The 16,205-nt window shown below is 43.6% G+C and overlaps 1 protein-coding gene across 2 annotated transcripts in view; it reads left to right on the forward strand.

Annotated features, from left to right (window-relative positions):
- Positions 1 to 11,391, forward strand: part of RALBP1 (ralA binding protein 1) — a 58,516-nt gene extending 47,125 nt beyond the window's left edge. For both annotated transcript variants that reach the window (XM_067014575.1, XM_059041262.2), the window contains exons 7-10: positions 2,860 to 2,967; positions 8,463 to 8,584; positions 8,819 to 8,942; positions 9,704 to 11,391. In XM_067014575.1, coding sequence (XP_066870676.1) covers positions 2,860 to 2,967; positions 8,463 to 8,584; positions 8,819 to 8,942; positions 9,704 to 9,910 — 561 coding nt within the window. In that variant the 3' untranslated portion in view covers positions 9,911 to 11,391. The remainder of the gene's footprint in view (positions 1 to 2,859; positions 2,968 to 8,462; positions 8,585 to 8,818; positions 8,943 to 9,703) is intronic.
- Positions 11,392 to 16,205: the final 4,814 nt, after the last annotated feature.

Below are 16,205 nucleotides of genomic sequence, written 5' to 3' on the forward strand. Positions count from 1 at the left end.
ACACGGCTCAAAATAAAAGGTAGAATAAATAGGAAGGAAAGAAAAGGAAGGAAGGAGGGAGGGAGGGAAGGAAGGAAGAAAGGAAGGAAGAAATGAAGGAAGGAAGCAAGAAAGGAAGGAAGGAAGGTGCAGAGGAAGAAAGGGAGGAAGGAAGAGAGGAAGGGAGGAAAGAAGGGGGGAAGGAAGGAAGAAAGGAGGGAAGGAGGGAAGAAAGGAAGGAAGAAAGGAAGAAAGAAAGGGAGAAGACAGAGTAGTATAAAGTATAGTTATTAAAATAAAAAATAATTATTAAGAAGAAAAATTTCCTTTAAAAAAAAAAAACAGAAAAATGGGTCGGTCTAACCCTAGGACAAATGGTGAAAGCAAAGCTATACAGACAAAATCTCACACAGCAGCACACACATACACACTCACAAAAAGAAAAAAAGGGGGAAAATAATAGTATATCTTGCTCTCAAAGTCCGCCTCCTCAACTTGGGATGATTCGTTGTCTATTCAGGTTTTCAACAGATGCAGGGCACTTAAAGTTGATTGTGGAGCTTTAATCCGCCGCTTCTGAGGCTGCTGGGAGAGACCTCCCCCTCTCCTCTCTGTTCGCACAGCTCCTGGGGTTCAGCTTTGCACTTGGTCCCGCCTCTGCGTGTAGGTTGTCCGAGGGCGACTGCCCTTCGCTCAGACAGGACGATGTTAAAGGAGCAGTTGATTCGGGGGCTCCAGCTCACTCAGGCTGGGGGGAGGGAGTGGCACGGGGGCGGGGCGAGTCCGCGGCGGCGGCAGAGGCCGATGTGACGCTGCACAGGCCCAAGGCGCGCCGTGCGTTCTCCCGGGGAAGCTGACCCTGGATCCCGGGATCCTGTCAGTGGCGGACTGCACAGGCTCCCGGGAGGGCCGGTGTGGAGAGTGACCTGTGCTCACACACAGGCCTCTTGGTGGTGGCAGCAGCAACCTTAGCGTCCGACACCCGTCTCTACTGTCCGTGCCGACAGCCGCGGCTCGCGCCCGTTTCTGGAGTTCCTCCAGGCTTTTTATTTTTTATTTTTATTTTTATTTTTTTTGTGTGATACGCGGGCCTCTCACTGTTGTGGCCTCTCCTGTTGCGGAGCACAGGCTCCGGATGCGCAGGCTCAGCGGCCATGGTTCATGGGCCCAGCCGCTCCGCGGCACGCCGGATCCTCCCGGACCAGGGCACGAACCCGCCTCCCCTGCATCGGCAGGCAGACTCTCAACCACTGCGCCACCAGGGAAGCCCAGTAGGCCTTTTAATGATGGCCATTCTGACCAGTGTGAGGTGGTACCTCATTGTAGTTTTAATTTACATTTCTCTAATAATTAGCGTTGATGATTTCATCTTTTCATGTGCCTGTTGGCCATCTGTATTTCTTCCTTGGAGAAATGTCTATTTAGGTCTTCTGCCCATTTTTGATTGGGTTTTTTGTTTTTTTGTTACTGAGTTGTATGAGCTGTTTGAGTGATTTCTTAAGTAGGACACAAAATCCTTGAACTGTGAAAGAAAAATTTGGTAAATTACATTTCATCAAAACATGCTCTTCAAAATATATTAAGAAGGTGAATATGCAAGCCAGAGACTTTGACAAAATAGTTGCAAAAAACACACACTTGATAAAGGACTTGAAGTAGTATGTATAAAAAACTCTTAAGACAAACCAATTTTTTTTAAACTTTATTTTTTTGGAACAGTTTTAGGTTCATAGCAGAATTGAGGGAAAGGTACAGAGAATTCCCATATACCCCTTTCCCCCTCATGCTTAGCCTCCCTCATTATCAGCATCCCCTGCCAGAGTGGTACATTTGTTACAATAACAATTCAATTTTAAAAAGGCAAAAATTTGAACAGGTACTTTACTGAAGATTATATATGGATGGTAAATACGCACATGTGAAGATGCTGAACATCATTAGTCATTAAGGAAATACAACTTAAAATCACGAGATACTACTACACACCAACCAGAATGACTAAAATTAAAAATACCAAGTGTTGACAGGAATGTGGAGCAGCTGAAACTCTCCTCTATTGCTTTTGGTTCAATCATTTTGGAAAACAGTTGGCATTTTCTTTTAAAGTTAAGCATGAGGTTACCATCTGACCCAGTAATCCCACTCCTAGGTATTTATCTAACAAAAGAAGGCATATACCCACACAAAGCAAATACACAGTGTTCATAACAGGTCTCGTTAAAATTGCTCAAAACTAGAAAGGACTGAAATGTCCATCAGCTGGTGAATGGATGAACAAATTGGGGTACATTCACATCATGGCATATTAGTCAGTAAACTACTGATACAAATGACAAAATAGATGAATCAAAATTAGCAATGTGCCAGATAAAAAAGACTACTTACTGAGTAATTCAGTTTATATGAAACATAAGAAAAGGAAAAACCAGAGCAGTGGAAAGCAGTTTAGTGGTTGCCAGGGGCAGCAGATGGTGGAAGAGCCCAGGGGCACTTCGTGGTGATGGAGATGTTCAGTGTCGTTATTGTGATGGTGGTTACTTGAGTGTATACAGTCGTCAAAACCAGTTGAACTGTATGCTTAAAATCAACCCCCTCCAAAAAAAAAAAAGTATTACAGAAGGTAATTTATGTGGGAGGGTTCCAGAAATGGTGAGCACATTAAAATTGAACATTTTTCTTCCAGTGCAGCCACAGACTGAGATCCACACATTATTTTCAAAGCCCAGTTAGCAGATACCCATATGTCCACATGGTTCAGCTGACTGTGTCACTCTTATTTTTTCAGTTCTAGGAGGTGAGAAGGAAACTCGTGATGGTGGGAATTTGTTGAATGTGTTAACAGTAGGCTGACCAGTGCTTTTCATTTCTCTCACTTGACAGGAGTGTGAAACCAAGATTGCACAAGAGATAGCCAGTCTTTCAAAAGAGGATGTTTCCAAAGAAGAAATGAATGAAAATGAAGAAGTCATAAATATTCTTCTTGCCCAGGTAAACTAAACTCTTTTTTTCTATTTTGCAAGATTCTTTTAAAATAAAAATTGTATATATTTAAGGTGTACAACATGATGATTTGATACACCTCTACATAGTGAAATGATTACTGCAATCAAGCTAATTAACATTAATCTCTCACAGTTACCTTTCGTGATGAGAGCACCTTCAGGTGCTCTCGTAGTATATTTCCAGTATTCAGTACAGTATCATTAAGTATCATCATCATTATTAGATCTCTAGACTTAGTCATTCAACATTAAGTGCAACTTTGTATTTTTTGACCAATACCTCCCTATTTTCCCCACCCTCCAGCCCCTGGTAACCACTGTTCGACTCTCTGCTTCTATGAACTCGACTTTTTCTTAGATTCCACAAATGAGTGAGATTGTACAGTATTTGTCTTTTTCTGTCTGGCTTATTTCACTTAGCCTAATGTCCTCCAGGTTGATCTATGCTGTATTAAATGGCAGGATTGCCTTCTTATGTCTGATTAATATTCATGGTGTGTGTATTTATATGTATGTGTTTACATGTTTTATTTTTAAAGTATTTATTTGTTTTTTTGGCTGTGTCGGGTCTTAGTTGTGGCACGTGGGATTTTTCATTGTGGTGCTTGGGCTCTTCGCTTCATTGCAGTGTGTGTGCGGGCTTCTCTCTAGTTATGGCGTGTGGGCTTAGTTGCCCTGCAGCATGTGGGATCTTAGTTTCACAACCAGGGATTGAACTGGCATCCCCAACATTGCAAGACAGATTCTTAACCACTGGACCACCAGGGAAGTCCCTATATGTTTTTTATATATGTTTTTATATTTTTATATATATATGTGTGTGTGCGTGTGTGTATATATACATGTGTATTATAAATATATATATATATCACATCTATTCATTGATCCACTGACCATTTGATTATTTTCATATTTTGACTATTGTGAATAATGCTGCAGTGAACATGGGGGTGCAGATATTTCTTCAATATCCTGTTTTCATTTACTTTGGATATATATCCAGAAGTGGGATTGCTAGATCACGTGATAGTTCTATTTTGTATTTTTGGAGGAACCTCCATACTGTTTTCCATAGTGGCTGCATCAATTTACCTTCCCACTAAAACAGCACAAGGGTTTCCTTGCTCCGCATCCTTGCCAGCACTTGTTATCTTTTGTTTTTTGATAAAAAGCCATTCTGACAGGTGGAAGGTGTTATCTCATTGTGGTTTTGATTTGCTTTTCCCTGATGATCAGTGACATTGGGCATCTTTTCATATATCTGGCCATTTGTATGTCTTCTTTTGAGAAATGTTTATTTAGGTCCTTTGCCCATTTTTTAATTGGGTTGTTTGTTTTCTTACTGTTGAGTTGTTTGAGTTTTTTGTATGTACGTTAACTCCTTATCAGATGTAGGGTTTGCAGATGTTTTCTATCATTCCATAGCTTGTCTCTTCACTCCTTTGTTTCCTTTGCTATGTGGAAGCTTTTTAGTTTGATGCAGTCCCATTTGTCTATTGTATATTTGTGCTTCTGGGGTCATATCTAAAAAATTATTGCTCAGACTCAATGCCAAGAAACTTTCTTCCTGTTTTTTCTTCTAATAGTTTTATGGTTTCAGGTCTTATATTTAAGTCTTTACTCCATTTTGAGGTGATTACTGTGTATGGAGTGAGATAAGGTAAGGGTTCATTTTCACTCTTTTGCATGCGGAAAACCAGTATCTCAACACCGTTTATTAAAGAGCCTGTCCTTTCTCCATTGTGTAGTAGCATCCTTGTCAAAGATCAATTGACTACAAATGTGTGGATTTATTTCTGGACTTGGTGCTGCTCCATTGGTGTATATGTCTGTTTTTTTATGCCAGTACCAACTATTTTGACTGTAGGATGATGCCTCCAACTTTGTTCATCTCATTTAAGATTGCTTTGGCTAAAAAAAAGGGAGAGAGAGAGATTGCTTTGGCTATTTATTACAGTCTTTTGTGGTTTTGTATGAATGATAGGATTGTTTTTTCTATTTCTGTGAGAAACTCCATTGGAATTTTGATAGAGCTTCCAATGAATCTGTAGATCACTTTGGTAGTATGGAAATTTTAACGTTATTTCCTCCAATCCATGAACATGGGATATCTTTCCATTTATTTTTGTGTCTTCTTCAATTTCTTTCATCTATGTTTTATAGTTTTCAGTGTACAGATATTTCACCTCTTTGGTTAAATTTATTGCCATTTTTTTATGCTATTGTAAATGGAATTGTTTTCTTGATTTCTTTTTCAGATGGTTGTTAGCATGTAGAAATGCAACTGATTTTTGTATGTTGATTTTGTATTCTGCAACTTTATTAAATTTGTTTATTAGTTCTGACACTTGGTGGAATCTTTATGGTTTTCTGTGTATAAGATCATGTCATCTGCAAACCATCAATTTTAATTCTTTACAGTTTGGATACCTTTTATGTCTTGTTTACTTACTCTGGCTAGGACTTCAGTACTATATTGAACAGAATGGACATCTTGTCCTTTTTCTGATCTTAGAAGAAATCCTTTCAGCCTTTCGCTGGGGTATAATGTTATCTGTGAGCCTGTCATATGAGCATATCATGTCACTGTGTACGTTCCTTCTATACTTTGTTGAGAGTTTTTATTATGAAACGATGTTGAATTTTGTCAAATGCTTTTTTTGAATCTTTTGCGATAATATGATTTTTATCCCTCATTTTGTTAATGTGGTGTATCACATTATTGGTTTGTGTTATGTTGAACCATCCTTGTATCCCAGAGATAAATCCCACCTGATCGTGGTGTACGATCTTTTTAATGTATTGTTGAATTTGGTTTGTTAGCATGTTTTTTGAGGACTTTTGCATGTTGTGTGCATCAGGGATGGTGGCTGCTTTCTTTTCTTGTGGTGTCTGTATCTGGCTCTGGCACGAGGGTGATGCTGGCCTCGTAAAATGTGTTTGGGAGTGTTCCTGCCTCTTCAATTTTCCAGAAGAGCTTGAGAAGGATTGGTGTTAATTCTTCTTTAAATGTTTGGTAGAATTCACCCATGAAGCTATCTGGTTCTGCTCTTTTCTTTGTTGGGAGGTTTTTGACTACTGGGTCAATCTTTTTACTTGTTATTGGTCTGTTCAGATTTTCTATTTTTTCATGATTCAGTCTTGGTGGGTTTTAATGCCTCTAAGAACTTACCCAGGAAGAAATGGCAAATAGAGGGAATCAAAACAACAACAACAACAACAACAAAAACTTAACCCAGTTTTTCTAGGTTATCTAGTTTGTTGGCATCATAGTAGTATCTTATAATTCTTTGTATTTTTGTGGTATCAGTTGTAATGTTTCCTCTTTCATTTATAATTTTATTTAAGTCCCCTCTTAATCTAGGTAAAGGTTTGTCAATTTTATTTATCTTTTAAAAAACCAATTCTTCATTTCATTGACCTTTGGTATTGCTTTTCTTGTCTCCATTTCATTTATTTTTGCTCTGATTTTAGTATTTTCTTCTTTTTGCTAATTTTAGGTTTAGTTTGTTCTTCCTCTAGTTCCTTGAGGTATACACTGTTTGAAGTCTTTTTTCTTAGTGTAGGCATTTGCCACTATAAACTTCCCTCTTCAAACTGCTCTTTCTGCGTCCCTTAAGTTTTGGTATGTTGTGTGCTTCCATTTGCATTTGCCTCAAGATAATATCTGATTTCTTCTTTGACCCATTGGTTGTTCAGGAGTGTGTTGCCAGCCAGACTGCTGATGGTCATTTTATATTATAATTTGAGAAGCTCAACTACAGAGGTGTTAATCGTTTAACCAAACTTATAAGAAGATTTAGGTTTTAGAGGGGCTTACTTGTTGTGTTTGGCCCTACCTTTATGTGGTGTTTGCGTAAATGTTCAGCTGGAGGAAGAAACTACCTTTTGTACTGAGTGATTGCTTCTTACTGGAAACTGTTCTAGATGTTTTATTTCATCTAATTTCACTCACACAGGTCTTGAGTTATAGGTATTTCCCCTAATTTACAAATTAGTGTAGTTGTTCCATATTAATGAGATTGGACTTCAGTATTTCAAAATTTGTTCTTCTGATGTCACAAAGTTTGAGATCCTTGAAATGTAACAGATTTTAGCTGATAGTTGTTGCTAATAACTTTTAGATATTTTATTCTTTGCAGGTGAAAGTCAATTGTTGGAGATGAATTGTTTTATTCATTAATCGATTTGGCAAACAGCTCTTGAGTATCTACTGTATTCCAGGCAGAGAGATAAAGATGAGCTCTTTTCTTTCTGAATTTCTCACTCTACCTTACTCTGTTCTGGAAATTCCCACAGTTTAACCAGAAAGGAATGAAGTTTTAGGCTCTGACAGCATAGTCAGTGCTCCCAGAAACTCACGTATGTGGGATACCTAAAGCCCTACAAGTTTTAATCCTTTTTTGTCACTTCTGAAAATACATTGTTTTGCCTACCAGGGATGTATAACTCTTCTCCCCTGAAGAGAGAATCAAGTCCCAAGTATGTCTTTATTTCAGAGTTTTCAATCTGGTATTTCTTGGAACAATAGCTTTCCTAAGTGCACTGAGGTAAAGGATGAGCATCTCTGTGTTTGGAAACACCTGGGGAATATGTATATCACATCTCCGAGAGAGATTCTTTATGCACATGGGAGGCTTTGGGTAGTTGACTTTAGAACTTGACCCTAGTGTCTTTCACGTTTGATCACAGGTTCTTATCCTCTTGCTACCTGTTAGTTTGGAAAAAAGTGGTGTAGACCTTCATGGCCTCCAGCTCATTTCTGTAGCTTTCCATCTCTGTTAACCTCCTAAGTTTTGTCTGCTTTGGTTCTTTTCACTAGGTTGAAAGGGCTAGCTAGATCTTGGGCAGATAGGGATTTATCCCCTTAGGTGAGCTAATCAGTTTTAGAAATGTGTATTCTGTTAAAGGAGAATATTTACTGTTTAAATATTATCTCTGGGGACATGGGTTGAGGAGGATGGTGGCTTGTGGTGAGGAGAAAAGATTTCTTCTGTGAACATCTTTCCATCACTAGATCTACTTTCAGGTGATGCTGATACCACCTGCTCATCTCCTGGGTCCTTCTTTCCTAGTGACACTGTCAAAGCCCACCGTGGCCCTAAAATAGATTCTCTTGGTGGGAAGGCATTCAGAAAGGACTGGGAAGCAAAAACACACGGAGTCACTTGAACTTTGCTTTGTGCCCAGTATGCTGGCGGCATGCAGAGCCTTTGCAAAAGAAGGATTCCTAAGTGGCGTTTTATGTCTTGAGAAAAATCTAGTCATTCCTCCCAAACAACTTAGTCTACCTTTTCTCAAAGAAGTCTTTCTTGACATTAGGGAAATGGGGTATTTTTTGGGTGTGCAGTACAACAAGCTTTCCCATAACTTGTATGTTAGTGTATGGGGTGAAACAATTCAGGGTGACAGGAGACCCCAAAAGAGTGACATTTCCTAGACTCGGACTCTTCAAAGTGTTCACCAGTGGTCATTATTTAGGAGAATGAGATCCTGACTGAACAGGAGGAGCTCCTGGCCATGGAGCAGTTCCTGCGCCGACAGATCGCCTCGGAGAAAGAAGAGATGGAACGCCTCCGAGCAGAGATTGCCGAGATCCAGAGGTGAGGGAGAGCCGTGGGCTGGTTTCCAGGGATGCTGACTGCCGCGCGAGCACAGGTGGCCAGCGCTCAGCCTTCTGTGTGGAGGCGTCAGAGTGACCCTTCAGTTTCTTCTTTATTAAGTCTTAAGGACGGTGCGGTATCAAGTGCAGCCACGGAAAGCTGGTCAGTCTAGAGGCAGACGACAGGCCTGTCTCTGCTGGCCGGTAACGCGCTTCCCGCCCTGTCCCCGCGCAGCCGCCAGCAGCATGGCCGCAGCGAAACCGAGGAGTACTCATCGGAGAGCGAGAGCGAGAGCGAGGACGAGGACGAGCTGCAGCTCATCCTGCAGGACCTGCAGCGGCAGAACGAGGAGCTGGAGGTGGGCGCGGGGGACCCGAGGCTGCACTGAGGTCGTGGCAAGCGCGGGCCTCCCGGCAGACGTGTTCTGCTTGCCCTCGGTGACGGACGGGCAGGCCGAGGAGGGGGACTTTGGGGGGTGTCCCCCCGGGAGCGCACAGGGTGTACACGGCATGGGGAGCTGGCAGCACGCTGACCAGAGTCTCCCTTCTCGCCGTCCCTTCCTCACAGAGGAGCCCGAGGGCCGTGGGTGGCTTCCCCTCCCTCAGGCAGGTGCCGGGACAGACCACGCAATTCCACACCAGATCCCAGCTTGGGATCCTCTCCCCAGAGCCACAGGCCGAGGCCAGTGGGCTGTGGGAGATGGGCCAGCTGGCAGCACCTCGTCCTGCTCAGCATTTTACAGAGCATACGAACATGCTGAGTAGGAAAATGGTCCTCCAGAACTTCAGCGCTCGGGCTGTAGGTCAGGATGCTGCAACGAAGGGAACAGCCCCCTGGTCTGAACAAGGGCCCCCACCCCATCTGGCCACCCCCCAGGTTGACACAGGGCCGCTTGGAGTGGGCAGGAAGGGAAGGGATGGGCCCTGGGAAGGGCACCGAGCGAGTGGGGCTGAGCAGCTGGCCCCTGCCGGAGGAGAGAGGTCTGCGGGGCGGGGCGTCACCTGGACTTCGCTGACCAAGGGCGGGTAGCTCCGGTGTGGCGCCGTTTCTGTGGTCAGCGGGAGTTGTCGTCCTGCAGCCTTCTTGCTGACGTGAGCACTGTTGTCCCTGTCCCTCAAGATCAAGAACAACCACCTGAACCAGGCGATTCACGAGGAGCGTGAGGCCATCATCGAGCTGCGGGTGCAGCTCCGCCTGCTCCAGCTGCAGCGCGCCCGGCCCGAGCCCCAGGCTGAGCCCGAGCCGGTCTCCAGGGAGCCACCCCCGGGCAGCAAGGAGCAGCCCCGGCCGTCGCCCGGGAGGGACAGGAAGGAAACGCCCATCTGAGCACCACCCACCTGGAACAGCGGCCTGGAGCCCTGTCAGCGCCACCTCTGCTGTCCCCACTGTAAAGACGCCTCCTCCATGCGGGCGGTGCTCAGCGCAGGTGACATGAGGACAGAGCGGCACGCGGTGCGGGCTTGTCGGGCACAGATGAGTTTCCAGCTAGTGTCAGCTTCTTTGAAGATTAATTTCCTTTGTTAAAAATAACTATTTTAACCCTTGAGTGGCTTCTTTTTAAACCAAAAATTGTCTTTCTTTGCTTTTTTTATTACGGCAGAATCAGGATTTTTCTCTCGTTCAAGGGGGAACCAAACAAGGCAGCCCCACTCCTGCCTGCGCCGTGTCCCCTTCCAGGGTCTCCGCTGCCCGCCATTCTCGCCTGTGCCTTCACGCCTCCACGGTGCAGATTCTGTCCTGGGAGCTGCCCCACGTTTCCCGACTGGCCCGAGTGGCTCTCATGGGGGTGACCTTCCCCACCCCACACCCCGGGCCCAAGTCACCACAGCGGACCGTGCAGCTGCAGACACAGCTGCCCCGGAGCCTGCCTGCCGGCCAGGGTCACCACAGCCACCCAGCTCCTGCTGCCTGGGGTCAGCAGATGCTTGTTGCTGGGTTGTGGGAGCAGCTGCCCGGACCCGGGGCATCCACCCAGAGGATTTGTTTCTCCAACCTGCCATTAGAACAGAACGTCGTGGGTTGCTTGCTTGGGCTAGAATGTAAGCATCTCTTTGCCTGAATAAGCCATATGGATGGGTAGCTATGTTCTTACACAAGATTTCAGCTGTCAGTGTCCACAGGGGCTGGGTGAACTGCTGCTGGGTGCCCAGTTGACCAGGCTGAGCGATAGGAAATGGCTTTCCTCTGCAGTCAGCTGTAGTCCTGACCCCACCACGTCTCTGGCAACCCGAGGTGTCTGGGAGGCCGGCTCGTAGGCACTCGGTCCAGTCCTGCTGTGTCCAAATAAGTGGCTCCACGAGGTTGTCAGCTCTCACGGCTGTGAAGACAAACCCCACACACTCAAGGTGATGGAAACACCCCCCCACCCCAGGGCTCTGTCCTCCTCCTGGTTAGTATTTATTTTCAGCACCTGTTTAGTGCGGTTTTTTATTCTCTACCTATTGCACTGTTGTGACTTGTTGGCCATTATTTGATTTTTGTACGAAAAAAGCTTTGTTATAGAAATCAGCATACTATTTTTTTAAATCTGGAGAGAAGATATTACAGTGACTGAAAATACGGTCAGGTGTCAAATATAAATGTATAAAAGCCTTCTTGCCGTCCTGTCGGTCATGTTACATTCATTTTATATTTGCTGGCAATATTGAAGGGATTCTTTTGTGTTTAAACTCTAATTTCTATCACAGTGTCATGAATTTTTAAAATTAGTATTTCATCACAGTTGTCTCAGTGTTGGTTAACTAATTTCTGCCAGGACCATTATTGATCAAGCAAATAAATTCAACAGCCATTTGAGGAAAAAAAAATTCCATTTTTCGTACCTGTTCTTTCTTTGAAATAACTGAGTGCCCTGTAGCTGGCAAGGAGTCGGTTTGATATTCATTCAAGGTCCAGGAGCACGCAGAACCTTGTGTGTCAACTCACATTGCATCCCTCACCTCGGCAAAGTCAACACCCGCTTGCTGACCAGTAGGCTTTGCCGCCATCCTCCTCCTCCTCCACACTGGCTCGTGCTGAGCTGGCCTGGATCTGCAGCTGCTTCTGTGAGCAATGCCCTGGTTCCGGTGGGAGGTGAGCTCTGTCCTTCCAGCCGACGCACAGGTCAGCTGGCCTGATTTGGCAGAAAGGTTGGTCATGGCCAGGTCACTTTCCTGTAGGGGATGGCAGGGGTCAGGCAGATCACTGTCCTGGTGCTGATCAAATGACTCCCGATTGACAGCTTCAGGTTCCAGTTCTGGGGAAGCGAAAACTATGATTAAGTCTCAGTTTGGTGACGTGGGGGCTTCGTTTAGGGCAGGGGTCCCCAACCCTGGGCCACAGACCTAGGAATTGGGACACATAGCAGGAGATGAGTGGCGGGCAAGCGAAGGTTCATCCGTATTTACAGCCACTCCCCATCGCTCACATTACCGCCTGAGCTCTTCCTCCTGTCAGATCAGCAGCAGCATTAGATTCTCACAGGAGCGCAAACCCTTCTGTGAACTGCACATGTGAGGGATCTAGGGTGCGGCTCCTTATGAGAATCTAATGCCTGAGGATCTGAGGTGGAGGTGAGGCAGTGATGGTAGTGCTGGAGAGTGGCTGCAAATACAGATGATCATTAGCAGAGGGGTTTGACTGCACAGAGCATAATAAATCAATTGCTTGCAGGCTCATATAAAAACCCTATCAGTGAGTGGCAAGTGAAAACAAGCTCAGGGCTCCCACTGATTCTGCATTATGGTGAGTTGTATAATTAATTATTTCATTATATTTTACAATGTAATAATAGAAATGTAATGCTTTTGAATCATCCCAAAACTGTTGCCCCACACCCCCAAGGAAAAATTGTCTTCCATGAAACTGGTCCCTGGTGCCACAAAGGTTGGGGGCCGTTGGTTTAGGGGACTCCATTTTGGGCCCACTATTTTGTCTTTTAACAATTGTACCCTTTTAATCAGACTCTCAGCCTGAGAATTGTGAACAAGATCTCAGACATTGGCCCTACTCCCAGCTACTGCTCTGGAGCTCTCACAGCTTTTGCTGAGTCTGTGTGGGTTCACATTCTTTAAGCTGGTTGTTCTTTGTGTTCCTTTTCTGACGTTCCAGTCTTAGGGAGATCGTTTGCTTGGTGGTTAGCGGCTGCAAACATGCATTGAACGCTTTTGAGAGAATCCAGTGCACCAGGGTGGCTACTATGATTATTCCAAGCAGGATGATCCCATTTCTGGGGTCCCCAAGACCTAAAGCAATCAAAGTCAAGTAAGTCAAAGAGAGAGCCTATTGAAGGAATCATTTTCTTAAGTCATGTGGCTTGTTCAGTGATCTTATGGAGCTGAATTTCCACTTCCCCAGAAGTGTCAATCCAGGTGCACCAGGTGGTGTTGGCCACAGCACACATACCTCATTGCTCAGCTAAAAGGTAACCACGAGCTATTCTATTATCAAGAACAACTTTGGCCAGAGAGTCTGGGGATTTTTTGCTGGGCAGCTCTTGGTTTAGAAGCAGACTCTGCAGTATCCTTGAGAGTTAAGGAGAGGTCCCTGATCATAGCCTCACTTGCACTTTCTCCTAGCCAGGAGAGTGGAGATTTGCTGAGGAAGTGAATTTTGAATCATGAATGCCTTCTGGTAATTTTGGCTTGAGTCTGTGGCTCAGGAGTGGAAAGGTGACAGCCAGGGAAGCCAGTAAAATTTCAGGATCTACAGGCTGCACAGGTGGTTTTTTTCTGGTTACCTGTGTCTCGTGTCCCTTCTTTAGCCTGGATGCAATAGTCCCTGGGTTTGGGGTTGCTAACCAGAGATGGGGAAGTGGACCCAGGGTCCTGATATGATAGAAGGCTGAGTTTGTTCCAGAGAAACTGTCACTTTGGGAATCAGGGCGAAGTTTGTGATGGACAGAATTACCCCATCATCAGCCTCTTGGCAAGTCCAGCAGTTACTTGGAGGTCTGATTATCCAACTTGGCGATGGCCTGAGACAATGGCATTCTCTTTCCAGGCCAGAGCAAGGCAAAAGGTAAACAGAGAAAAAGAAAGGCCTTCATGGGGTAGGAGTTAGGAAAAGGATGGTCAGGGAGGGAAGGAGGAATATGGTCCTCCTTAAGGAAGATATGAAAAAAGAAAGGTTCTTAATCCTCTTGATCTGACGTCTTGGGAGGAAGCATCCTACCTTGATGTCAGCTGCTCCTCTTCCTCGGTTTGATTTGAGGTCTCCAGCATTTGCACAGGGCCAGATGTCCGGCAGAGTCTTTTTCAGCTGTGAAATACCCCTGAGGTTCAACACCTTGTAATTTGGCAGTGGTGTCAGTGGTCAAGAGTCCTTAGTAGGGTCCTTTCTGTGAGTCTCACTTTTAAAAGCACCTGAGTAAAAGAGTAACTGTCTGTAAATGACAAAAGACTTAAAAATGTAATCTAACATCTATGTTTCACAAGGTGAGAGGCAAATCCTTTGAGATTTTCCAGGAGCCCTCTGGTAAACCTCAGTTTACTATGAGGTCAAAAAGACTCTTATTTAGTAATTTGATTTTAAGAGAATGTCAAAAGGATCAAACATTTGATTAAATAGGATCACAAATCATTATGATATAATAATGCACCAAAGTGACGGTACCAGATATTAAATGCAGATAGAGAAGGTAAACAAAAGTTAGTGCTCCTTATGTTGAGAAGCTGGGTTTTGTTAAGTAAGAAAAGACTGGATAAAGACAACATGAAGCAGAGTCAGTTATTTTGGTAACGTACAAAATTTCCGCTGTCCAGGCAGATTAATTAAAAGGTAAAACAAACAAAAACTAGTTCTTTAAAGAGCAGACCAATAATCGAAAAGAACTTTGTCATTTTAACAGAGTGAAAAATCAAATTCTAATTTTGCACCAGTGTATTTTTTTTTTTTTTTTCCGGTATGCGGGCCTCACGCTGTTGTGGCCTCTCCCGTTGCAGAGCGCAGGCTCCGGAAGCACAGGCTCAGTGGCCATGGCTCACGGGCCCAGCTGCTCCGTGGCATGTGGGATCTTCCCAGACCGGGGCACGAACCCGTGTCCCCTGCATTGGCAGGCGGATTCTCAACCACTGCGCCACCAGGGAAGCCCATGCACCAGTGTATTTTGATAAAACTTATTTTTTTAAAAAAACATACCCAAATCCTGCAGCCTGTGGGGAAAAAACCACATTCACAGAAAGATAAGATGAAAAGGCAGAGGTCTATGTACCAGATGAAGGAACAAGATAAAACCCCAGAAAAACAACTAAATGAAGTGGAGATGGGCTACCTTTCAGAAAAAGAATTCAGAATAATGATACTGGAGATGATCCAGGACCTCGGAAAAAGAATGGAGGCAAAGATTGAGAAGGTGCAAGAAATGTTTAACAAAGACCTAGAAGAATTAAAGAACAAACAGAGATACACAATATAATAACCGAAATGAAAACTACACTAGAAGGAATCAATAGCAGAATCACTGAGGTAGAAGAACGGATAAGTGACCTGGAAGACAGAATGGTGGAATTCACTGCTGTGGAACAGAATAAAGAAAAAAGAATGAAAAGAAATGAAGACAGCCTAAGAGACCTCTGGGACAACATTAAACGCAACATTTGCACTATAGGGGTCCCAGAAGGAGAAGAGAGAGAGAGAAAGGACCAGAGAAAATATTTGAAGAGATTCTAGTCGAAAACTTCCCTAACATGGGAAATAGCCACCCAAGTCCAGGAAGTGCAGTGAGTCCCATACAAGATAAACCCAAAGAGAAACACGCCGAGACACATAGTAATGAAATTGGCAAAAATTTAAAACAAAAATTATTGAAAGCAGCAAGGGAAAAACGAAAAATATAATACAAAGGAACTACCATAAGGTTAACAGCTGATTTCTCAGCAGAAACCCTACAAGCCAAAAGGGAGTGACATGATATATTTAAAGTGATGAAAGGGAAGAACCTACAACCAAACCAAGATTACCCTACCCAGCAAGGATCTCATTCAGATTCTATGAAGAAATCAAAAGCTTTAGAGACAAGCAAAAGTTAAGAGAATTCAGCATAATGAAAATCAAAAGAAAGCTGGAGTAGCAATACTCATATCAGATAAAATAGACTTTAAAATAAAGAATGTTACAAGAGACAAGGAAGGACACTACATAGTGATCAATCCAAGAAGATATAACAATTATAAATATATATGCACCCAACATAGGAGCACCTCAATACATAAGGCAACTGCTAACAGCTATAAAAGAGGAAATTGACAGTAACACAATAATAGTGGGGGACTTAAACACCTCACTTACACCAATGGACAGATCATCCAAAATGAAAATAAACAGAAGCTTTAAATGACACAATAGACCAGATAGATTTAACTGATATTTATAGGACATTCCATCCAAAACCAACAGATTACACTTTCTTCTCAAGTGCGCATGGAACATTCTTCAGGATAGATCACACCTTGGGTCACAAATCAAGCCTCAGTAAATTTAAGAAAATTGAAATCATATCAAGCATCTTTTCTGACCACAACACTGTGAGAATAGAAATGCACTACAGGGAAAAAAACGTACAAACACATGGAGGCCAAACAATATGTTACTAAGTTACCAAGGGATCACTGAAGAAATCAAAGAGGAAATAAAAATATACCTA

This window comes from Kogia breviceps, chromosome 15, assembly GCF_026419965.1.
Source record: "Kogia breviceps isolate mKogBre1 chromosome 15, mKogBre1 haplotype 1, whole genome shotgun sequence".
NCBI lineage: Eukaryota > Metazoa > Chordata > Mammalia > Artiodactyla > Physeteridae > Kogia > Kogia breviceps.